We start from the raw sequence: 25,968 nt of genomic DNA, 5'->3' as shown, positions 1-25,968 counted from the left end.
GAGCCTGTTCAGAAGATGAGAAAACTGGAGCAGAGGGACCCAGAACATTATACCCAGTTCCTTTGGCCTGCCTTTGGAACCCATGCATTTATCTGAGATGGCTTTCCAGAAAATTAGACAAATCCCTTGAGGTTAGTTTACTCTTGGTCATATATAGAACCTCCTTGTGCAGAAGCACTATACCACCAAATACCGCTTACTTGGACCCACAAGGAGAGTGCTGCTGTTGCACTCAAGTTTCTGGGTTAACCACTTTGGGAAAGTGGATCCTGGGCTGGAAGGTTTAATCCAAATCTGGTGTTTCAAAGAAGCTGTTATCACCTTCCCAGCTTCTTTCTAACAGCCTTCTCCAACCCGGTGCCCCCCAGAAGATTGGGGTGTTTTACAACTCCCACCAGCCCCAGGCAGCATGGACCTACGATGCTGTGTTTGATGGGAGTTGTAGTCCAGAAAATCTAGCGGGCACCAGGTTGGCAGCTCATCAAACCTGCCAACACTCTTCTTGACCTGTGCCGCTCTTTTCGTTTCAACAAACACATGGAGACTCAGGCCAAGAGACAGGAAGTGAGCAATTCCAGCCTCAGCGAGGTTCCTACTCACCGTAAGGGGAAGGACAGCTCCAGCTGCTCAATTATCTGAAATGTAAAGAAGCGACACGCCGATCAGCAATGCGACCAGGACATGGGCAAGGCTGCAAATGTCTTTTTCTTCTTCAAATAATCTTTATTAGTTTTCCGGTTACATACTCCACATACACATAATATGTTGCATTTTACATTTATACTTGCTCCTAAGCGCTGTCTTCCCTCCTTCCTTCTTCTGGTTTTTTATATCACATATAATTTTACCGCACTATTTCCATCCATTTTGTATATTGTTATTCATTTTCCATATTTGTCCATAGTATATCCATAAACAAATAAATCCTCCTGTTTATACAATTCTTGTTCTCTGTCTGTATTCACTTACAACTACTGCAGATGACACCAAACTGGGAGGGGTGGCTAACACCCCAGAGGACAGGTTCACACTTCAAAACGACCTTGACAGATTAGAGAACTGGGCCAAAACAAACAAGATGAATTTTAACAGGGAGAAATGTAAAGTATTGCACTTGGGCAAAAAAATGAGAGGCACAAATACAAGATGGGTGACACCTGGCTTGAGAGCACTACATGTGAAAAGGATCTAGGAGTCTTGGTTGACCACAAACTTGACATGAGCCAACAGTGTGACGCGGCAGCTAAAAAAGCCAATGCAATTCTGGGCTGCATCAATAGGAGTATAGCATCTAGATCAAGGGAAGTAATAGTGCCACTGTATTCTGCTCTGGTCAGACCTCACCTGGAGTACTGTGTCCAGTTCTGGGCACCACAGTTCAAGAAGGACACTGACAAACTGGAACGTGTCCAGAGGAGGGCAACCAAAATGGTCAAAGGCCTGGAAACGATGCCTTATGAGGAACGGCTAAGGGAGCTGGGCATGTTTAGCCTGGAGAAGAGGAGGTTAAGGGGTGATATGATAGCCATGTTCAAATATATAAAAGGATGTCACATAGAGGAGGCAGAAAGGTTGTTTTCTGCTGCTCCAGAGAAGCGGACACGGAGCAATGGATCCAAACTACAAGAAAGAAGATTCTACCTAAACATTAGGAAGAACTTCCTGACAGTAAGAGCTGTTTGACAGTGGAATTTGCTGCCAAGGAGTGTGGTGGAGTCTCCTTCTTTGGAGGTCTTTAAGCAGAGGCTTGACAACCATATGTCAGGAGTGCTCTGATGGTGTTTCCTGCTTGGCAGGGGGTTGGACTCGATGGCCCTTGTGGTCTCTTCCAACTCTATGATTCTATGATACTGTTAGTTATATTAATCTCCTTATACATTTTGCTTCTTATTATTTTCATTACCCATCACTTTTCTTAATCTTTCCCGTTTATGAGGTTTATTTCCAATTCTACTGGTTTCACTATTTCATCTTATCTTTCCTATATACGACATAAATTTTTCCCATTCTTTTTGAAATGTCTCCTCGCCCTATCGTCTAATTTTCCCTGTTAATTTGGCTATTTCTTCACATTCCATTACCTTCTGCCGCCATTCTTCTACGGTTGGTATTAAGGCTGCAAATGTTTATACGTGTTTTATTTTTTTGCCATTTCAAATTCAGACAATGCATAAAAGGAGGACAGGGCAGCAAACTTTAACCAGGACCGAGGACCAACGGTCAGTTAACGCTTTAAGGACAGATTTTTAAGCAGCATCCCAGTTAACGGCAAACCATCACCGGAGGTGTGAAAGGGAGATGTTTTGGCCAAGTTTGGCGAAGAAAACGATACGCATACCAGCCGCATCTCTGAGGCTGAGGGTGCTATGAGGGCTTTAGGGGGAAAGGATCCTTTCTTGGCATTTGGTCACTTACGGTAAGTGACACCCCTTCAAGAGAGCAATGCCTGACTCTGCTGGACAAAGAGGACTGTGCTCTTTCTGCACTGGGAGGGTGTTCCACAGGGCGGGCGCCACCACCGAGAAGGCCATCTGCCTCTCCCGTCAGATGTCAAGGAAATAAACAACTATCTGACTTTAAGAAGACATCTGAAGGCAGCCCTGTTTAGGGAAGTTTTTAATGTTTAATGCTGTATTATGTTTTTAATATTTGGTTGGGAGCCTTCCAGAGTGGCTGGGGAAACCCAGCCAGATGGGCGGGGGTATGTATGTATGTATGCATGTATGTATGTATGTATGTATAAATAAATATTATTATTACATATCAATATTATTAAATATCAATATAAAGTACCTCCAGTTACGTATCCCTCCGGTTACGTAAACTTCAGGATACGTAAGCAGCAAACCTGGAAGTATATTTCTGGGTTATTACCACACATGCATGCGCAGAAGCAGTCCCTCCGGTTGCGAAAACCTTGGGATCCAACTGGAGCTCTGGAACGGATCCTGTCTGCAACCGGAGGTACTACTGTATTATTATTATTATTGTTGTAGTTGTTATTATTATTATTATTCTCAGGCTGGCTTTCTAAAAAGTGTGAGAAAACCCTGCAACTATCACAAGAAAGGAACCACCCAAAAAAAGAACTTTTACTCTCTCTTTTTTTAAAGCTGGTCAATAAAAACTCTACAGCAGCTCAACAGAACTCAAAACAGAGCGCCCCAAATGTCCTTACCGATTTCTGAGCATCAAACATCAGGTTTTTATAGAAGTGTGCAAAGTGGCTGAAGGTGATTTCATTCCGGACTTCGACCTCCTGCGTGGGCAGAGGACAAAAAGGGAAAGGGTTAATGAAGCTTGCTTTGACTGAGCACGGATCAGGCCCCCAACCCCACCAGTCCTTGCATCTGAGGTAATGTAATGCTGGAGCCTTTAATAAATAATAATAATAATAATAATAATAATAATAATAATAATAATAATAATAATAATATATTTATACCCCGCACATCTGGCTGGGCTTCCCCAGCCACTCTGGGCGGCTTCCAACAAAATAGTAAAATACCGTAATACATCAAACATTAAAAGCTTCCTTAAACAGGGCTGCCTACAGATGTCTTCTAAAAGTCTGGTAGTTTTAGGTTGGCTAAATGCAGGCAGCCAGGGAGGAATGAGACGCTATGTTACTGGCCCCGATCCCAACACTGTGAGTGCTGCCCACCCTGCCTTCTCGGAAGACACATGCCCGGTGCAATTACTTTTTACCAAAGTTTGTGTTCCCTTTTTGCTCTCCTTATTTAAACTAGACTTCCGTTTTCAGAAGGAAGTTGTCTTCTGCCTAAAATCTCCCTCGACTCGGCTCATAAGGCATGCTGGCATCCTCTTAGCCTTTCCCGATTCCAGCTGAGCTCCTGTCGTCGTGGTTTGGAATATCCCCAAGCAGCCCTGACTTTCTCCGCCAGCTTCCTTTTTAGCAGACCCCTCATTGCCGAGAGATTTCCTCTTCTGAGGTCCAGAGCGAGAAGGAAAAACGAGGAGAGGGGTTTCATTACCAGAAGCTTGTCCCGGAGGAATCTCATGTTAGGCACGCGGTAGTTGACCTGCGGCAACATGGCCTTCAGATCCTTGGGGGTGATGCTGAAATGCAGAGAGAGAGGAACATGGAGTCAGGGGTCTCCATTGCGTGTGACAGACACAGAGAACAAAGCCCCCCCCCCTTTTCTGGACCTGCCAGGATCTACTCACCCTTGCACTACAGGCCCAAAATGGTACCCCCATTTTTTTTTTTTAATTTATTATTGGTTTGTAGGTTTGCAGGAAGGAGAAAAAAAAAATACCGTATTTTTTGCTCTATAAGACTCACTTTTTCCCTCCTAAAAAGTAAGGGGAAATGTGTGTGCGTCTTATGGAGCGAATGCAGGCTGCGCAGCTATCCCAGAAGCCAGAACAGCAAGAGGAATCACTGCTTTCGCTGCGCAGCAATCCCTCTTGTTGTTCTGGCTTCTGAGATTCAGAATATTTTTTTTCTTGTTTTCCTCCTCCAAAAACTAGGTGCGTCTTGTGGTCTGGTGTGTCTTATAGAGCGAAAAATACGGTACATCCTCTCCCTTCCAATTCACCAATCATCTTTGGACAAAAATAGAGGGTCAGGGCCACAAAGCGCCCTTGAAAAATCTGATACAAAAGTATTATGCTGGGGCAGCGACGGGGTGGGTGGAAGATAACCGGAGGGGTGTAGGTGACTCCTAGAGCCGCTTTTACCATGAGCCGCTGCCATGAGAGCAGCCTCACCTTTGCACCACCCCTGCCCCCCAAGAGGGAAAAAAGGACCCTGAAGTACCGCTCCTGGAAATTGGGAGAGAGCTATGCATGGGGAAAATGGGGAGGGGGAGGTGGGGCAAGCACAAAAGGACAGGATTCCTTCCCCCATCACTGCTGCCCTGCTCTACAAAGGGTCAGTTAGGTCAAGTGTATAGACAAACCCAGCTTATGTGCAAAGGATATTTTAAGACACTTATTTTGGGAGGAAGAAAGCAAAAAAAGGGGGGGGCTTGGGGAACTGACGAAGGGAACCCCACCGCAGCCAGATGCTGGGGTAGATTGGAAGGGTTGATGGTGGTGGCAAGAACAGATATGGGGGTGTATTTGTTGTCAGTATCTGTCCGTAGTGTTCCATTTCCCTCTTCTATGTGTCGGGGACCCCTCTCAGAAAAAAACAACTGTACCCCCTCAATTAGATAGGATAGAAGGGGAAAGTGGGACAGAATTTCTGGCGTGGAGAGAACGGGAGACAATTGGACCCTTCACGCCAGCTGTAGTGTAGAGATTGAGGTCATCACTTTAATTTAAAGCTTGTGGGAGCTCAGGAAGGGTAGGGTGGGACAAGAGAGGGGAGGGAATTCGAGCTGTATGGCTTGAGGGGAGCGTCCAACCCTGTCTACCGATTTGGATGGGGGGGGGGAGAAATAAAAGGGCACAAACAGAGGAAGGGGCGGGACAAAGGGCCATGGTACCCCCATTTTTTAAAAAAATATATATGATCAAGATTTAATATATATTTTTAATTGCTGCTATATCTGAATTGTCTTTCTTATATTCAATTGCAATTCAATGTATTCCTGTTGTGTTTTATGATTTTCCTGATATTGGAAGTGAGCCGGGACTGGTCTGTGACCGTAATAATAAAATTCAATTCATATATATACCGTACCTTTCAGTGTATATGACTGTTTTTCCCCTCTAAAATAATTTTCAAAATCTGGGCTCGTCTTATACACTGATAGTATCTCCCCCAATTTTCTCAAATCAGAGTCCCCCAAAATAGGGGGCGTCTTATAGATGGGGGTGTCTTATAGGCAGAAAAATACAGTGTGAGTGTGTATGTGTGTGTGTGTATAACGTAGACCTTAAGTTACTTTATCAAGTGACTTCCCTTCCTCCCCTTCCATGGTTTCCATATTTACTCTTAAATGCTGCAATATATCGCCTATACATTCAAATTAACCCATTTGTCTTAGTAATTCACACTGTAGCTCATATTTCAAGTCCTGCTTGCGTTTTCCTCTCGCTATAATAGTTCTTTAAGTCCTCAGGGTATTTTTCGCCATTTGGGTCTCTAAACTTTGCTGTCAATCTTGACAGTTCCACGTACTCCATCATTTTCAAAAGCCAATCTTCTCTCGCTTGAACATCTCCTTCTTCCTATCTTTGGTCATACAACATTTGTGCTGCTGTCATTGTATACATAAATAAGTTAACCCGCTCTTTTGGAACATCATTATCTATAATTCCTAAAAGAAAAGCTTCGGGTTTTCTTGGGAATCATCAACTTAAACATCTTTTTAATCTCATTGATATATCATTTCCCAATAGCCCTTAGCTTCTTTTTTTATTTTTTGCAAGGCCACCACATGTTCCTTCTGTCATTTTGCACTTCCAACACATACTTGGCTTACTTTTATACATTTTGGCTTAGTTGGAGTTAAATACCATTACTGGTATGGTCAGAGATGCACTAGGGCAGCAATGTCAAACCGGTCGACCGCGATCTACAGGTAGATCGCCAGGGTGCTGCAGGTCGATGGCGGGAGTTATAAAAATGATAGCCGAGTTTCTCTTGAGCGATTGCGACGTACCTTGCCCCCGGCACTATTTACCTCTGCTGCCTCCTTCCCAGCTTTGAAAGCTAGTTCTCCCTTTGTCGGCGTCCGATTGAGGAAAGGAGAGACGGCTGCAGACTGGTTGGTGATCAATGTTATGGAATTATTCCGCCCAAAAGCCCAATAACTATGGGCAATGACAATGGGTAGATCACTGCCAGTTTCATTATACTGGGAGTAGATCGCAGTCTCTATAGAGTTGGACATGCCTGCCAGTAGCTGCTTTGGGGATAGAGGGGAGGCCAAGGGGAGGCGCTGTGGCTGCCAGAGCACATCCGCAAGGCTGGCAAGGGCCAATAGCTCAGGGGCAGAGACCACCTTAGCTGCCAGTTCCGAAAGACCTGCTCTCTACCTTGCTGGTCTTTTCCCACCTGGCCTGGGAGGGCTTGGACTGACTCCAGCTACAAAAAGCTACCGTATTTTCCGCTCTATAAGACACACTTTCCCCCCTCCTAAAAAGTAAGGGGAACTGTGTGTGCGTCTTACGGAGCGAATGCAGGCGGGAGGCTCTGCTCAGCGCTCCCTTTAAAGAGCTGTGTGGAGCATGTGTACGGCTCTTGGGGGCTTTTCCCCGAGGAGGGAGAAGGGGAAGCCAGGACAGCTGCCCGGGAGAGGCTGTGCACGGCTATCCCATAAGCCAGGACAGCAAGAGGGATCGCTGCGCAGCAATCCCTCTTGTTGTCCTGGCTTCTGGCTTAGCTGCACGAAGCCTCTTGAGGACAGCGGGATGAAGGCTCCCCCTGCCCTCAAGAGGCTTCGCGTGGCTATCCCAGAAGCCAGAACAGCAAGAGGCTATGTTAGAAGCCAGATCCCTCTTGCTGTTCTGGCTTCTGGGATTCATAATATTTGTTTTCTTGTTTTCCTCCTCCAAAAACTAGGTGCGTCTTATGGTCTGGTGCGTCTTATAGAGCGAAAAAATACGGTAAATCTGCTGAACACTGTTTTCAATGGGGCAGCATGAAGGGGATACTAAGTCTTGCAAAGCAAACCAGAGGCCTGCAGCACCAGGGAGCTGCTATTTAAGAAGCGGGGACGTGAGCCAGCCATCAGCGTATGGTTGCCGCAGATTATTATTCCTTCTGGGGTGAGCACACCATCATTTCGGGGCTGCCCTCCCCCCCGAAGATGCAGGTTCACAGTTTTACACATAGTCTTGGATTCAGCTGCTCCTCTCTGTCCAACTGGTGACCCCAAGAGCTCCTTCTTGCCCTCCCAGCCTCAGCGGACGTGCCGGCTGGGATCTCTCCTCGAGGCAACTGATCTGGCCCCAAGTAATTCACACGCCAGCCGCTTAGTCACATCCAGGCTAGATTGCTTTTAAACGGCCTGAGACGAGGCTGGCTTGGGAGAGAGGCTTTATAGGAAATGATTCATAAATGGAAATAAATAAATTAGAACATAAATAAATGAGCAAAAGTTCTCAGATGTTGCAGCCACCGTGGAATGTGGCTGCCAAGGCTGTTAACGGTGGTCAGCCAGCGGACATGATGTCAATTTTGAAGCATGAGAAACGCAGGAAGCTCTCTCGGAGCGAGGCAAACCGCTGGGGCTCTGTCTAGCCCTGCATTGTTCATGCTGACTGAGAGGGACTCTCCAGGGTCTTAAAGGTAAAGGGACCCCTGACCATTAGGTCCAGTTGTGGCCGACTCTGGGGTTGCGGCGCTCATCTCGCTTTACTGGCCGAGGGAGCCGGCGTACAGCTTCCGGGTGTGTGGCCAGCAGGACTAAGCCACTTCTGGCGAACCAGAGCAGCGCACGGAAACGCCGTTTACCTTCCTGCCGGAGTGGTACCTATTTATCTACTTGCATTCATGCTTTTGAACTGTTAGGTTGGCAGGAGCTGGGACCCGTTGCGGGGATTCAAACCGCCAACATTCTGATCGGCAAGTCCTAGGCTCTGTGGTTTAACCCACAGCGCCACCCGCGTCCCATCTTCAGGGTCTTAGGGAAGGGGAAATTCCCATCCCTTCCTGGAGATTGAATCTGGGACGTTCTGCAAGCAAATCAGGTGTCTCTGAGGCCCAATTCAAAGTGCTGGGCTTGACTTTTGAATCCCTAAATGGCTTGGGTCCAGAGTACCAGACTGAATTCTCCCCCGTGAACCTACCCACCCGTACCTTATGATCTTCTTTCCCAGCACACAGAATTGTAAGCACTGTGGGTTAAACCACAGAGCCTCTTGGGCTTGCCAATCAGAAGGTCAGCAGTTCGAATCCCCGCAACGGGGTGAGCTCCCCGTCCTCTCCTCCTCCAGCACCAGAATTCAAAAGCATCAATTCTTCGGTGATCAGCATTCTTTATGGTCCAGTTCTCACTTCCATACATCACTACTGGGAAAACCATGGCTTTAACTAAGCGGATCTTTGTTGGCAGGGTGATGTCTCTGCTTTTTAAGATGCTGTCTAGGCTTGTCATTGCTTTTCTCCCCAGAAGCAGGCGTCTTTTAATTTTGTGACTGCTGTCACCATCTGCAGTGATCATGGAGCCCAAGAAGGTAAAATCTCTCACTGCCTCCATTTCTTCCCCTTCTATTTGCCAGGAGGTGATGGGCCCAGTGGCCATGATCTTCGTTTTTTTGATGTTGAGCTTCAGACCATATTTTGCACTCTCCTCTTTCACCCTCATTGAAAGGTTCTTAATTTATTAACATTCATAAATATATATATATATGAATGTTAATAAATAAATAAAATGCAAAAAAAAAAGGAAACCCACAAGGCAGTCCATCTCAAGGGGGGTCGCAGCCTTGCCCACCTTGGCTGCAATCCTATTAGGCATGGCACTGCCAGGGTCACATCGGGGCTGGAGCTCACCTGCTGCTCTCCATCTTGGGCGGCAGGTGGCAGCAGGGTGAAGCCTTGGCTCAGCTGCTCCCTCCCCATGACTCCACCTCTGCTAACTTAAACCAGCTGCTCTGTGCATTGCAGGCCAGGCTTGCTGGATGCTGGTTTCCCAGGAAGAGGGTGGTTAAAGCCCTTCCAGGGTCCCTTCCTCTCCTCCAGCCTGCACAGGTAGCTTTGCAGGTGACAGGCCTGCGAGGGGAGAACAAAACAGGACCGCGGAAACGGCCAAAATGCTAAGCCGGAGATGGTAGTACCCAGTCGTGTTCCTTCCCCTCCAGGTGTGACGGATCCCTCAGGCAACCCCCGCGAGGCAGTGTGGCATAATGGTTAGAGCATCGTACTCAGACCTGGGAGAGCAGAGTTCGAATCCTCCACTCAGCCAGCCACGAAGCTTGGAGTCAGTCGCTGCCTCTGGGCCTAGTCTACCTCTCAGGGTCGTTGTAAAGGCTCTTGAGTTTTATCAGAGGGATTCCAGCCCGGTCAGCCTGTTTACCTGATGCGCATTTAAGTCCAACATGGAATTTCAGCATAAGTTGCGGATTAAAAATGGTTGCTGCAATCTCAAGAGCTTGCTGGAAAGGCTTGTTCTGTGAAGGAACACTACTGATCTTAAAAAGTATGAAATAACACGAGATTAGGCGTATTTTGAAATCCAAATTGGATTAAACCGAGGTTGTTGGTTTTTAGTTTTCTTTTTTTAAAATAAATTCCACTGGGATTAAATTAAGCATTTGATTAATACAAGACCGAGGGGACTAAATGGATGCTTTGATAGAATAATCCAAGTGTAATTGAGACAGTTGCGCCTTGGACCAATCCCTCTGGGGTTAAAATGAGCTGATCGAAAGAATGTGAGTGGGATTAAAGCGAATTCAAAATTAATCCAGTGGGAAATAATAAGAAGGCTGAAAACACCATTCCTCACAAAATAATGCTTTAGAAGACATCTGAAGGCAGCCCTCTTTAGGGAAGCTTTTAATGTTTAACGGACCACTGTATTTTCATACTTTGTTGGGAGCCGCCCAGAATGGCTGGGGAAACCCAGCCAGATGGGCGGGATATAAATTATAAATTATTATTAAAGTTAAAGGTAAAGGAACCCCTGACCATTAGGTCCGGTCGTGGCCGGCTCTGGGGTTGCAGCGCTCATCTCGCTTTATTGGCCAAGGGAGCCGGCGTACAGCTTCCGGGTCATGTGGCCAGCATGACTAATCCGCTTCTGGAGAACCAGAGCAGTGCACGGAAACGCCATTTACCTTTCCGCCAGAGCGGTACCTATTTATCTACTTGCGCTTTGACGTGTTTTTGAACTGCTAGGTGGGCAGCAGCAGGCACCGAGCAACGGGAGCTCACCCCGTCACGGGGATTAGAACCGTGACCTTCTGATCGGCAAGTCTGTGGTTTAACCTACAGCCCCACCCACGTCCCTCCAAATTATTATTATTATTATTATTATTATTATTATTATTATTATTATTATTATGGATTGCAGCCGGTTCCTGAAGACGGCTAATGACAGCTCTGTGTGGCATATAGAGCTGTAGGGAAAACAATTCCTTTGCGCTCTGCTTTCTCCTTGCTGCGCTTCCACGCCCGTCTCTTCCTGCATGAACTCCCATCTTTTCCTCTTCGGCATCCTGTTTACAGATCGCTGGCATACGGGGAGGGCTGGCAGGCCAGACCTCCCACCTCCTACCACGAAAAATGCCTCGGGTGCTCGGCCTCTCCTGCTTTTCCTCCCTCAGCTCTCCTCCCAACTTGGCCTTTCTTTCACGGAAGAGGCACACTTGTGTCAACGACGTCAAATCCTTTCCTGGATGAAACAGGAGTTGGATAGCAAGAGATTCCTGCGGGAGACCGTCATCACACGGCACAGCGGACAAAGGCCTGATGTGCCCAGCGTCTCGCCTAATCCTTTCCGGAATGGTATTTAGGTCAGCGACCATCTTGTGTCAGTGAGTTCCGCGGTCTAATTACACGTCGAGCTGAGATGTTCTTTCGCTTGCTGGCCTTTGGGGCATTTCCCTCTGTCCACCCGATGGATAATTCGGCAAGCTTCATGTCTCGTGCCCCAGAAAAGAGGCGGCTCTTGTTTCGAGGCAGGATTGAGGTTGAATCCTGACAAGACAGAAGTACAGTTTTTGGGGGACAGGAGGTGGGCAGGTGTGGGGGACTCCCTGGTCCTGAACAGGATAACTGTGCCCCTGAAGGACCAGGTGCGCAGCCTGGGAGTCATTCTGGACTCACACTGTCCATGGAGGCGTAGGTCAATTCTGTGTCCAGGGCAGCTGTCTCCCAGCTCCATCTGGTACGTAGGCTGAGACCCTACCTGCCCGCGGACTGTCTCGCCAGAGTGGTGCAGGCTCTAGTTATCTCCCACTTAGACCACTGCAATGCGCTCTATGTGGGGCTACCTTTGAAGGTGACCCGGAAACTACAGCTAATCCAGAATGCGGCAGCTAGACTGGTGACTGGGAGTGGCTGCTGGGACCACATAACACCGGTCTTGAAAGACCTACACTGGCTCCCAGTACGTTTCCAAGCCCAATTCAAAGTGTTGGTGCTGACCTTGAAAGCCCTAAACGGCCTCGGTCCAGTATACCTGAAGGAGCGTCTCCACCCCCATTGTGGCTAGAGAAACCCAGCCAGATAGGCAGGGTATAAATAATAAAATTATTATTATTATTATTATTATTATTATTATTATTATTATTATTATTTATTAGAGTTGTTTGCTGGCCACTCAACAATGAGAATTGGGCAAAACCAAGAGGCTACTTCATCAAACAGCCAACTCTGAACGGAAGGTCATTATGCAGATGCACTAATCCCCAGACTGCATGCCGTCAGTATCCTAAAGAAAACCCCAAAGCTGTTTGGCTGCACGTGGTTTGGAAGGACAGATCGTGAAGCTGAGGCTCCAATACTTTGGCCACCTCATGAGAAGAGAAGACTCCCTGGAAAAGACCCTGATGTTGGGAAAGATGGAGGGCACAAGGAGAAGGGGACGACAGAGGACGAGATGGTTGGACAGTGTTCTCGAAGCTACCAGCATGAGTTTGACCAAACTGCGGGAGGCAGTGGAAGACAGGAGGGCCTGGCGTGCTCTGGTCCAGGGGGTCACGAAGAGTTGGACAAGTTTGAACTGTTAAATTGTTGGGCCAGTTCCTTTGTTCCCTGTCCATGAAAGCATGGCACTGTGGACCTGGGTCATAGATCACAGAATTGTGGAGATGGAAGGGAACACGTGGGTCATCTAGTCCAACCCCCTGAAATGCAGGAATCTTTTGCCCAACATGCGTCTTAAACCCGCGATCCTGAGATTAACAGCCTCATTCTCTACTGACTGAGCTACCCCAGAGGTCCTGCTTGGAACAGGCCGCTGGAGTCTTGGATTCAGGTTCGACCATCTGCTACAAACAGATATAATGCCAAAAATCACCTCCTTTACCCTTTAAAACACCATTTCGACCAGTGCTAAAATAACCATCAAATGTTTGAAAGAAACCAATCGTGCTTTATCAACTATGCAAAAAAAAAAAGTGCTTCTCACCAGATGGAACCTCTCTTTGAATATATTACGATAATTTCACACAGTAATCTTTATCAAATACAGTGGTACCTCGGGTTAAGTACTTAATTCGTTCCGGAAGTCCGCTCTTAACCTGAAACTGTTCTTAACCTGAAGCACCACTTTAGCTAATGGGGCCTCCTGCTGCTGCTGCACCGCTGCAGCACGATTTCTGTTCTCATTCTGAAGCAAAGTTCTTAACCTGAAGCACTATTTCTGGGTTAGCGAAGTCTGTAACCTGAAGCGTATGTAACCTGAGGTACCACTGTAATACCTTCCCTTATGTTTACATCCCATAACTAAGTACAGCCGTTCACTGCTGTGGACGCCAGTTTGCAAACTGGTTCCAGGACAAGAGGAGCGACGCAACCCCAGGCGCAAACTGGGCTGCGAAGGAAGCATTTGCGATCCTGCGATGGTGCAGGATTGGAGGAGGCCCCGATTCGCAGCCACTCCAGAGAGAACGGCGCTCCTCACTCACCTGCCTTCTCTCGACCTGTCCATCGAGTCAAACTGCTTCCTCAGCCACCGTTCGATGTGGAGCGGCGTCTGCGATCGCTGCGTGTCCGTCAGCAGCCAATTCAAGCCGGCCACCCAGAGGTTGACATCTTCTTCGCAAAAGGCTGGAAAAGAGAACGGCAGAGAACGAAGACGGAGGGGAGACCTTGCTGCCTGCACTTCGGCTCAAAGAAAAGGTCCAAACCGCAGCCTATTTCCCCATCGGGATCTGGCCACGTACCGGGGCAGAGGCTCTGCTCGCCGCACAAAACATTTAACCCCTCCAGCTTTCAACGTAGTCGATGGACCCCTAGGGATGTGGGTGGCATTCACAAAGTAGCAGGGAGGAGGAATCTGACAAGGAAGATGGCAAGAGGGACTGGCACATGGGTAGGCAAACTAAGGTCCAGGGGCTGGATCTGGCCCAATCACCTTCTAAATCTGGCCCGCGGACGGTCTGGGAATCAGTGTGTTTTTACATGAGTAGAATGTGTCCTTGTATTTAAAATGCATTTCTGGGTTATTTGTGGGGCCTGCCAGGTGTTTTCACATGAGTAGAATGTGTGCTTTTATTTATGATACGATAATCTTTATTGTCATTGTCCCATACAGAACAACAAAATTGAAAAATCTACGCAAGACATTCAAAACCCAACAAGCCTGCTATCCCAAGCTATCCCAGTCTGGTTAGCCCCCTAAAAACTCTGATACCCCATAATTAAATACAATATACTCCCACAAAGACTACCTTACACTGCGTTTAAAACCAAAATCGCATTTGGGGTAGAAACTGTTTCTCAGGCGGCTAGTCCTGGTCTTTATAACCCTGGACCTTCTTCCAGAAGGCAGAAGCTGAAAGAGATCATTTCCAGGGTGCGCACTATCCTGTGCTATCTCTGCAGCTTTCTTACGACACCTGGAAGCATAGATTTGATCCAAGGTGGGAAGAGGGCACCCAATTATTCTCTCCGCAGTCTTTACAACCCTGGACAGCTTCTCCGGGTTATTTGTGGGGCATAGGAATTCATTCATATATATTTTTCAAAATATAGTCCGGCCCCCCACAAGTCTTAGGGACAGTGGACCGGCCCCCTGCTGAAAAAGTTTGCTGATGCCTGGCAGATTCCCTGCAGCCCAGATTAACCTGTCTCTTTTTGCCTGGAGAAAAGTGTCTTGTTGGAACGTTGCAGACAAGAGGAGATTGGGAGCCTGAAAACAGCTCTGGATGAGAGAGTGCCAAGACAAACATCTTCTCTTCCTTATGCTTTACTTGCATTTGTTTGTTTATTGGATTTATATTCTACCTTTTTCTCCAAGGCGCTGGAGCACAAGATTCCCTCTTCCTCATTTAATCCCCGCAAAAGCCCTGCAAGGTAAGATAGGCTGAGAGGCAGTGACTGGTCCCTAAAGTCACCCAAAGAGCTTCATGGCTGAGTGGGAATTCGAACCCTGGTCTCCCAGGTCCTAGTCCGACATTCTCTAACCACTGCACCGCACTTCCTGACATGTGCATTTATTTATTTAGTGCAAGTGTGTGTGTATGTGAACTCTCTCTAGCTGAGATTCCTGCATGGCTGGGGGTTGGAAAAGATGAGCCTCGCGGTCCCATCCGACTCGGCAATTCCATGATCGCATGGTGCCGTTTCAGTGCCGGCTAAAAAAATCAGATTATTTTCTCAAGCTTTTGCTGGCTGTTAACATCACTTGGGTGCATTTATTTTATTTTAAAAATTATTTGGTTTTTCAAATTAAAATTTTACAGAGATATATCAAACATAAATCATAAAAACAAGATTCCAAGGAATCTCCTGGACTTCCATCTTCCCGTTTGTGGGTCCAATAATAATAATAATAATAATAATAATAATAATAATAATAATAATAATAATAATTTATTTATACCCTGCCTGGGTGGCTTCCAACAAAATATTAAAATACCGTAATACATCAAAAATTAAAAGCTGCCCTAAACAGGGCTGCCTTCAGATTATTAATCATCCCCTCCTGCATTTTTTATGATAATCCAAATCCTTTACTTCTTCCATTATGTCTAGAATTCACCCTTAAACTACAAGTGATATTCCAATCCTACTAATCATTTTAACTGTTTACAATAGTAATAATAATAATAATAATAATAATAATAATAATAATAATAATAATTTATTATTTGTACCCCGCCCATCTGGCTGGGTTTCCCCAGCCACTCTGGGCGGCTTCCAACAAAGATGAAAAATACACTAAAATGTCACATATTAAAAACTTCCCTGAACAGGGCTGCCTTCAGATGTCTTCTGAATGTCAGATAGATGTTTATCGCTTTGACATCTGATGGGAGGGCGTTCCACAGGGCGGGCGCCACTACCGAAAAGGCCCTCTGTCTTCAAGATAAGTTATGTACAGTATTTTCCCCATTCCTTATTAATTTTTTTCGTCTTCCTGATTTCTTCCCGTCATTTTAGCCTTTTCGGCATAGTCCATCAACTTCATTTATTAATTTTATTATTGCCCCAGCCTATAGGCTGCTGTTTTGATATTTTGTGCGCATGATGTATTTGGGTAACGAGAAATTCCCCAGAATCTCTGGTTAGGCTTGGGGGCAAAGACTCCTGTCTGAAACCCTGGGGAGCAGCTGCCAGTCAGAGTAGACAATATTGACCTGGATGGACCCAATGGTCTGGGCTCAGAGTAAGGCAGCTTCCTCTGTTCCCACGTCCATTGCTATGCAACGCCTTGTACCGTATCAGTGACACCCGATACAGAAGTTCCCCTTTAGGGAAACTGAAGCGTGGATTTGCACAAAGGGAAATAGGGATGTTTTCTGGTGGGAAAATTACAGGGAGAGTTGAATCCTGTCGTAAAAGCAGAGCGGAAGGCAGGTGCGCCACACCCCATAGGCGTCGCGTTAGTCATACGATGCTTATTTGTCCTGGCCGGAGGCCAGAGGCAGACAAAACAGGCTGAGAACATCACCCTTTCGATTCCAGAAACAGCATCAAGCCAAGCGGAGAACTACAGATACAAAGTTGGAGATGAAAGCAAAAGAAATTAGGCCAATTAATAATAATAATAATAATAACAGCAACAACTCATTCACCAAGCCAAATTCAAAGTGTTACTACTAGTATATAAAGCCCTCAAGATTTAGTTAGGAAAGTGGAAATAACTAAATTAATGGTTCTTATTACCCTGAATAGGAACTACGAGTTTCCTTTTGTGGCAGGGCTGGAAATCTGCTAAGAGAGGTTCCGAGGCGACCTGAGTTAGGGATAACAGCAGCAAATAATCAGAGGGCAAAATAATAATAATTATGGGGGGGAATAGTTGGGAAAAGCAAGAGGCACTTAGCTCCTATCTCTCACATGGTTAGCATGGGAATTTGAAAGAGATGGGGAGAACCTTTATACTGACTTTATACTAGTCGGTCCAGGGTCAGATTTGGTAGGTTTGATGAGGCCCTAAACTCCTGAAGGTGATGGGGCCTGTTATATATCCAGCTGTTCTTTGTCAACAACAAATTGCCGCTGTTTGTTGTGTTGAATATATGCTATACCAGGCACCCCCAAACTCGGCCCTCCAGATGTTTTGGGACTACAATTCCCATCTTCCCTGACCACTGGTCCTGTTAGCTAGGGTTGATGGGAGTTGTGGTCCCAAAACATCTGGAGGGCCAAGTTTGGGGGTGCTGTATGGTAATTTATGGACCTAATAGGTATCTCAAGCCACTTGCACATGTTGCCGTGCAACCAGTCCATGCAGAATGTAGGCACCCTATATATAGAAAGGAGCAAACCAGTGATATTTTAGGGAGCAGGCTAGCAGGCGGGGCTCATGACTTACATCCTAGGAGCCTACACAACTCAAAACACTGTTGCTGTATGTACGTTTTATTTTATTTGTTTTTTATCTTATCTTTTGGAAATGTACATCCAGGTTTTTTTCCCTTTAAAAATTTTTTGGGCCCCCAAGAGAGTGGGGCCCTAAGCCAGGGGTCAGCAAACCTTTTCAGCAGGGGGCCGGTCCACTGTACTTCAGACCTTGTGGGGGGGGCAGGACTATATTTTTTTTTTTGGGGGGGAAATGAACGAATTCCTATGCCCCACAAATAACCCAGAGATGCATTTTAAATAAAAGGACACATTCTACTCCTGTAAAAACACGCTGATTCCTGGACCGTCCGCGGGCCGGACTGAGAAGGCGATTGGGTCGGATCCAGCCCCTGGGCCTTAGTTTGCCTACCCATGCCCTAAGCTATAGCTTGGTTAGTTTATACAGCCATACCTCGGGTTACAGCCGCTTCAGGTTACGTCTTTTCGGGTTAAGGACTGCCGAAACCCGGAAGTAATAGAATGGGTTACTTCCGGGTTTCGGCGGTCGCGCATGTGCAAAGTGCTAAATCATGCTTTGCGCATGCGCAGAAGCACTGAATCGCAACCCGCACATGTGCAGACGCAGGTTGCGAATGCTGCAGGTTGCGAACGTGTAGCCCGCATGGATCAAGTTTGCAACCCGAGCGTCCACTGTACGTAAATCCGGCACTGGGTCAGTCCTGTTGCTGCTGTTCATTGGGATGTGCAGGCAGCAGCGAAGTAAGTACAGTGCCACAAAAACCACCAGGCGCATAGGATCGGCTCTGGCAAAGAGCAACAGGCTGGAGATCAGGCGAGGAGAACTCTCCTCTCACCACAACTCCCGCTGTTGTGCGTCCGTCGGCTGCTCCTGCGAGAAACTCGGGCGATTATCTCAGAGCGCAACCTAATTAAGAGAAAGTAATCTGCCATCTATGCTAATCCGAGCGAGGTGTAACCACAGACAGTCTCGGTTTGCTTAATAGAAAGTAGACGCTGCAAACTGAAACAGCTCGGTTTCCAAATCTCATTCTTTTGCTCATCTATTAATGGCGACCCAGAGAGGGAGGGAACAGGTTGCAATTGAATTTCCAGGTAAAAAGGGTCGGTCTCTGCTTGCGTACGCAAGGCGAGGAGTCAGAAAAGCACCTTCCTGCTCTCCTCCTCTCCCAGGCCTCGACTTTCTAGTCAATAAAATGGATTTGGTGTCTTTATAGAATCGTAGGCTTGGAAGGGACTGAAAAAGTGGCAAAAATCCCCTCCCTCCCTGGCAAAGGGTGTAAAGATTCGCCCTCCCCTCTCCCCCAGGCTCCTCCCCATTGCCCCCCACTGACCAGCCAAGCTCAAGGTCTTCAGCCTGAAGTCAATTCCGTATAAGACAACGAAGCACAAAGCCGAATCCAGTTTCCGGGCATCTTCTGGGTATCGTTCAAAATCCCGGGAATTCTTCCCTGGACGGATCTCCTTAATTTCCCTAATGTCCACTGCAAGTTAAAGAGAGAGGGGGAGAAAGAGATGGACATGTGGCAATGTTTTTTCCAAAGACCTGGTAGGTTTAGGCTTGCTCAAAAACACCCACATCACCTGGCTGTTTCCAGATTCTCCCTTCTTTTCTTTTGAAATAGATTTTTGAAAATTAAATTCGGTATATAAAATAAGACAAATAACAGTAACCCAGAGAGAAATCATTTCATAAGGTATTGCGATCACTATATGCGTGATAGCAATCAGGTGCAGCAATGTGTGTAATAGATTTGATCCCCTCTTCTTCTGACACTGGGGATTGCAACGACCACAGCCTGTGATTCATGCATTTCATCCTTGTTGATATCTGCATTGGATCAGAACTGATTTTATATATGTGTGTTGTTGCTATTGTTCAAAATTATTATCATTTATATATAATTTTCAAACTTGCTTTTATATATGCAAATGCTTTAGCTGTTTTTATATATGCAGTTTTTTCTCTGTAGGTTTTCACTGCATTGCAAATTGCATTGAGACACCTCATGGGAAGTGATTTGAAATTGTTTTAAATAGTTTTTAATCATAGAATCATAGAATCATAGAGTTGGAAGAGACCACAAGGGCCATCGAGTCCAACCCCCTGCCAAGCAGGAAACACCATCAGAGCACTCCTGACATATGGTTGTCAAGCCTCTGCTTAAAGACCTCCAAAGTAGGAGACTCCACCACACTCCTTGGCAGCAAATTCCACTGTCGAACAGCTCTTACTGTCAGGAAGTTCTTCCTAATGTTTAGGTGGAATCTTCTTTCTTGTAGTTTGGATCCATTGCTCCGTGTCCGCTTCTCTGGAGCAGCAGAAAACAACCTTTCTCCCTCCTCTATGTGACATCCTTTTATATATTTGAACATGGCTATCATATCACCCCTTAACCTCCTCTTCTCCAGGCTAAACATGCCCAGCTCCCTTAGCCGTTCCTCATAAGGCATCGTTTCCAGGCCTTTGACCATTTTGGTTGCCCTCCTCTGGACACGTTCCAGTTTGTCAATGTCCTTCTTGAACTGTGGTGCCCAGAACTGGACACAGTACTCCAGGTGAGGTCTGACCAGAGCAGAATACAGTGGCACTATTACTTCCCTTGATCTAGATGCTATACTCCTATTGATGCAGCCCAGAATTGCATTGGCTTTTTTAGCTGCCGCGTCACACTGTTGGCTCATGTCAAGTTTGTGGTCAACCAAGACTCCTAGATCCTTTTCACATGTAGTGCTCTCAAGCCAGGTGTCACCCATCTTGTATTTGTGTCTCTCATTTTTTTTGCCCAAGTGCAATACTTTACATTTCTCCCTGTTAAAATTCATCTTGTTTGTTTTGGCCCAGTTCTCTAATCTGTCAAGGTCGTTTTGAAGTATGATCCTGTCCTCTGGGGTGTTAGCCACCCCTCCCAGTTTGGTGTCATCTGCAAATTTGATCAGGATGCCCTTGAGTCCATCATCCAAGTCGTTGATAAAGATGTTGAATAAGACCGGGCCCAAGACAGAACCCTGTGGCACCCCACTAGTCACTCTTCTCCAGGATGAAGAGGAACCATTGATGAGCACCCTTTGGGTTCGGTCAGTCAGCCAGTTACAAATCCACTGAGTGGTAGCATAGTCAAGACCACATTTTACCAGCTTCTTTACAAGAATATCATGGGGCACCTTGTCAAATGCCTTGCTGAAATCAAGGTAGGCTACATCCACTGCGTTCCCTTCATCTACCAGGCTAGTAATTCTGTCAAAAAACGAGATCAGGTTAGTCTGACATGACTTATTTTTCAGAAATCCATGCTGACTATTGGTGATCACAGCATTCCTTTCTAGGTGCTCACAGACTGTTTGCTTAATGATCTGCTCCAGAATCTTCCCTGGTATTGATGTCAGACTGACTGGGCGGTAATTATTTGGGTCCTCTCTTTTCCCCTTTTTGAAAATAGGGACAACATTTGCCCAACATTAATGCTGCATTTTATATTGCAGTCACTTGCCCTGGGCTGTTCTGGTGAAGGTCAGGTTAATAAACAACAACAACAACAATCATAATAATATTCTGCACTAATTAACTTGAAGTTCCCACCACCACCTCATTCCTTTCATATTAAGAGGCAATTTATAAGATTCCCAGGGTGGTATTTATGTGGAATGAATTAATCTAGATTATACAGAATCAATTAATCAACTTAACACTAACCCTCATGTTGTTTACAGCCAAGAGAGAACGTTGCATTTCTCACTGGAAGAGTTTCTTGGTTGAGGCTTCGAACCTTTCAATGCATCACAGGCAGAATTCAACAGGTGCAGCTCTCCCCAGCATAGAGATGAAGCAACGAAGGCGAGAAGGGAGGGAGGGATGTCCCTGTTGAATATCTGCACAGTCTGCCCCCCAGGCTGCTTCGCATGCGTGCCCAGTGCTTAGCAGTCGCCTCTCAGCCAAATGTGCGGACCGTCTCCCTCGAAACACGTAACGCGCCACGCAGGCCTCCAGTCTGGGAGTGAAACAGCCTTTGTTCCCGGGGCCCCTTTCCTTTTCTCAAACCGCTTCCACATGGCCAGCCTCATGCAGGGCCCGGTTGCCCTGGAAACGTCGGGATGCAGTCAAGAAACTCCAGGCCATCGCCCGTTTGCATTTAGCCCGGGCCTGGGAATTTCTCTTACTAAGTCGCCCCCCTCGAGAGAAATCTGGAGACGGAGGGGAAGTCAGGACACTGGGCTTGGCATGAGAAGGGACGCCAAGACCGGGGAGCTCAGTAGGGTGTCCTCCTAAGGACAGGGCCGGCTCTGTCGTTGGGCAGAGGGAGGCAGCTGCCTTGGGTGTCAAAGGGTTACTTCTTCAAAGCATCCATTATTATTGCGATATTTTTACTCCCAGGGAGAGGATTTTTGGCCTCGAGTGACAAAATGACTTGTCATGCCTTGGATATTGTCAGGTGCTGGTGGTGGTTGCTCGTGAGTAACCAGGCAGGCCTCTGACCTGTCTTTTACAGGTTTTATTGGTGCAAACACATAGCTGTCAACCTTCCCTTTTTTTTGCGGGAAATTCCCTTATTCTAGTGCCGTTTCCTGCTGCTTCCCCGGATTGTTAGATATCCTGTACAGTAGACTGTCCCCAGGACAGGTGAGGCTGCTGATCCCTTATTTTCGAGGCTGCTGATCCCTTATTTTCGAGGCTGCTGATCCCTTATTTTCAAATCTGAAAGTTGACAGCTATGTGCAAACTATTTACAGTGCAGAACCACAAAGTTCATGTCCGTATCAGTCACTTTCAGAATCCGGGAGTGGCCCCTTCTGGTTTCTCCCCCAACTTAAGAACTTCGGCACCCCAAGCCGCCTCCTCCCCTGCTTGCGTTTCACCCCTCAGCGCAGGCTGGGCGAGGTAAGTGGCGTGCGTCCCTCCTGGCCAGCCTGGCGAGATGAGGTGCTGGGGCTCTCCGCAGCATCCTCAAGCCCTTTCCTCACTCAGCTGGCCCCTTCCCTCTCTTCCTCACTGGAGGTATGGCTCCCCCCCCCAGCGCTGGAGGAGGAGCTGCTCCTCAGGAGTTTAGGAGGCTCTCTGTATCCCAATGGCCTCCCTGCCTCTCTCCCCGGTTTCGATGGCAGTCCCCTGACAGATACTGCACAGTGTTCGAAATTAGCCAGGCGCCAGGAGCATTTTGAACCCGCAACCAAGTGAAGATGCCTGGGTGCCAGGATGGGTGCCACCATCTGGACTTGCACCCCTGGGCATCCTTGAATCTGGGCTGTTTTCACACACTAATACCCGTCCTGTAGAATTCTATCAGGCATATTTTATCTGCCCAGTCGGAATGAATTTCTGGAACCAAAAGGCCTTTTCTGTGCAGCCTGAGCAGGAGCAGGGAACGAGGTTATAGCAAATTACTGCCTCTTGTCTTCGTTTACCCCACCCCACTGCCCTGCTCACAGATGGGAAGAATCTTCCTACATTATGAATGGTCCGCGTTACTCTTAACAAAAAAGGACAGAACAGGATATGCCGTTTCAGTTCTCAAAGCTCTTAACCCAGCTCAAGGTTGTCATCTGAACTATGCAACAAAACAACACCACCACAAACTGGCTTATAAGTATAAAACCAAATTCACTAGAATAATAACTAGAATAGAGATAGACTTGTAACCATTCAAGCAACAAACATACTAAGGTGCCATGTGCAAAACAAAACCTGGAGATACTGTAAACATGGAGTGGATAAATGTACAACTGTATCTTAACAAGTTACATGCGCAGTAAACGTTATACAGACTGGATAAAGGAACCGTTCAACAAGTAGCGTAAGTCCAGTCACAAAACGGCAACCCTGTGCCGCCACAATAGCAAGGATTCGCCACACTGGAGAATATGGAAAAGTTTTTCAAAGCTGTTTTTCAAAGATTGAACTGGATGAGATGTTCTTCAATGGGTCTTGAGTTGGAAACACAAAGCAATTGGGCAAAAGGAGACTTGTTCTCCGGATATATTACAGGTTTCGCTACACGCTTCATCAGTCCGAAAAGCTACATGATACAAAATAGCACTCCAATTACAATGTGTGGTAAACCATAAAAATCAGAAACTATCAAAATGGGCACTAGACATCCTGTTTGGGCCACCGTAACCTTGGTTTAAGGAGCCAATTGGTGCCAAGTTTATATATCTGAGTTTCTGACATGGGCAAAGTGCACTGTGACTTGGGAACAGCCCATCTTTTGACATTCTGCCCTGCGTAGCGAAGTTGCCTTGGTCTGGCCCTGCTTTTTGGAAGCGATGCCCGATGGCCCACAATTCCTCTGGCTGTCCCAGGCCCTTTGATACCCATCCATCACCACCAGCCATTTTTAATAACAACTTTTAAACAGCGTGAAAAAAACAACCGTGCAGGTTAAAACCTATAGCATATTAACACCTGTGGCTCGGAGATCTGCACTGGTTGCCCATTTGCTTTGAGGCCAAGTTCAAGGTGTTACTATTAGCAGATAAAACAACTTAGCAACTTGGGACCGGTTCACCTGTGAGATCGCCTTGCTCTAAATATGCCCACCAGATGGCTTTGATCAGGAGAAGTGGTGCTGTTACAGGTGCCACACAATGCCCATTCCACATCTGTTAAGAACTTGATATTTCACTTTGGAACTCCCTGCCTATGGACACCAGACAGGTGACGTCACTGTCACCTACTGACCACTCCTTCTTTTAGGGTCTCTGTGTCTGGACACAAAGACTTCAGTTTACAGAAAGTTGCTGCGCTTTTAATACATTATTAGTCTACTGCTGCCTTAACTTTTCAAAAGCCTTACATTACGGTTGTTATTTTTGCTTATTGATAATTTTATCGTTTTATCCTCTTTGTAAACCGTGTTGAGGGGGCTGTTGTTGTTGCTTCACGACAGGGGTGGGCAAGGTTCACCTTACCTGGGCCAGTTCACTCCAGCGGAGATCCATCTGTGGGCCGGATCGCCCGCCCGCCTGTGATTTCTGGCATCTGTGCAGACATGATTTCCGGTGCCGCAGAAGCGAGTCCCCATGCTGCGCTGCACCAGTTTAGCGCAGCGCACAGGGAGTCGCCAAGTGGGCAGCTCGGTTTGGGGGCAGCTCGTGGGCTGGATAAAAGACCCCCGTGGGCCGCTTGTGGCGCATGGGCCTTAGGTTGCTGATCCCTGCTTTACAACATACATTTCATGGAACAAATAAACAAACAAATTCGAACGCTGCCCCAGACTCTCCAGTCTAAAAGCCTGGCAAACTGTTCCGCATGCCACAAACTCCATCCCAACTCGCCCCATCACAGTTTCCACCTACTGTAGACACCATTGTTCTGAGCATTTCTCAGAAAGTCAAGTCCTGAAACCAATGCCAGCAAACTACACCAAGGCTGGAGAGGATTTATTTTCGCAATTATGAAAATAGACCTTGGCTATTTTCATCGTAACTCTCCGGCCACCGCAAAGTAGCATTTCCTTCCCCCTTACAGCTTGCCCCATCCTTGGCTTTCTCCTTCCTCGATGTTCCTCCTGAGAAACCTCTCCTGCTAACGTGACGTCTCCTGCCAATCCCAGTTGTGAGGTGGTTCAGTTTTCCCCTCAGCGCCTGGTAGTTTTCAACAGACCTGCTCATCTGGAATGTCCCACCCCAAATTCATCACTGATGCTATTGTTGGTGCTGTCCTTTTTAATTTTCCCAGACACCCCCCCCCCAATTATTATTTTTTTAGAAAAACCTGTATTCCTGTACATACACCACTATTCGTGACAGATACATCTGCAAAACCCTTTCTTACTAAGCATAAACCTTTGTGACCAGTCTTTGGGTTTTCTTGAGAAGTTGTAAACAAAATAAATCTCTGCCATTCGATTAGTATTTTTAATGCAAAACCTAATAACTGTTCATGGATGCACTTCCGTTCAGACATCTCCAATAATCTGAACGCAACTTCTCCCTCTTCACATCTTTAAATGACTTGCCTGTCAGCAAAAAGGACAGAAAATACCCCTGGAAATCTTTGTAATTTTGGCGCAAATTTGGCACACAGAACCAGCAAGGATCCCCAGAGATGGCTTCCTGGTATCTTACATCTCATGGTTGTACTAACAAGATGGAGCTTCTGATTTCTGGTCATTCTCTCAACATTTTCCTACTTTATGCACCAGTAATGATCAGCAAAGCATGCAAAAGTTGTTCCAGATCACCTTTTGAAATGGGCCTCTGTCTCTATTTCCATCTGTTTCCCCTTTTCTGCCTTATCTGTTCCCTGTCGGCGTCCCTTTTCCTATCTCCTGTGAGCATCCATGGCTGCTTCCGCCTGTTTCTCCCCACAAATAACCCCACAGGGGATATATTTTATGGGGCCAAATGACTCTGGCAAAAGTGTGTCGCCCTTGCCAAAACCCCCCATCTCCTGTTCTCTGGGAACAACGCAATCCATAGGGGCACTCTCTCGCTCACAAACAGAATATAAGAATGTAAGAAAAAAAGGAAGGAAAAGTTGGGATTTGTGCACAGGCAAAAACCTTCCCAGAAAACAAAAACAAAACACCTTCCCAAAAACCAACAGGACCACATCAAGATGGACGGCAGTTTAAGAAGTTGGGGGGTAAAAAATGGTAAAGGGACCC

The 25,968-nt window shown here is 46.6% G+C and overlaps 1 protein-coding gene across 1 annotated transcript in view; it reads right to left on the bottom strand.

Annotated features, from left to right (window-relative positions):
* Positions 1 to 25,968, bottom strand: part of LOC128416997 (1-phosphatidylinositol 4,5-bisphosphate phosphodiesterase gamma-1-like) — an 85,694-nt gene that overhangs the window by 38,503 nt on the left and 21,223 nt on the right. Inside the window, exons 2-6 of the mRNA XM_053395130.1 lie at positions 18,697 to 18,846; positions 13,498 to 13,639; positions 3,996 to 4,080; positions 3,179 to 3,259; positions 601 to 635 (exon numbers count right to left, since the gene is read on the bottom strand). Coding sequence (XP_053251105.1) covers positions 601 to 635; positions 3,179 to 3,259; positions 3,996 to 4,080; positions 13,498 to 13,639; positions 18,697 to 18,846 — 493 coding nt within the window. The remainder of the gene's footprint in view (positions 1 to 600; positions 636 to 3,178; positions 3,260 to 3,995; positions 4,081 to 13,497; positions 13,640 to 18,696; positions 18,847 to 25,968) is intronic.

This window comes from Podarcis raffonei, chromosome 7 (assembly GCF_027172205.1).
Source record: "Podarcis raffonei isolate rPodRaf1 chromosome 7, rPodRaf1.pri, whole genome shotgun sequence".
In the NCBI taxonomy this organism is placed as follows: Eukaryota; Metazoa; Chordata; class Lepidosauria; order Squamata; family Lacertidae; genus Podarcis; species Podarcis raffonei.
Note: the sequence above shows the minus strand (reverse complement) of the source record. Positions and strands in the feature narration are given on the sequence as shown.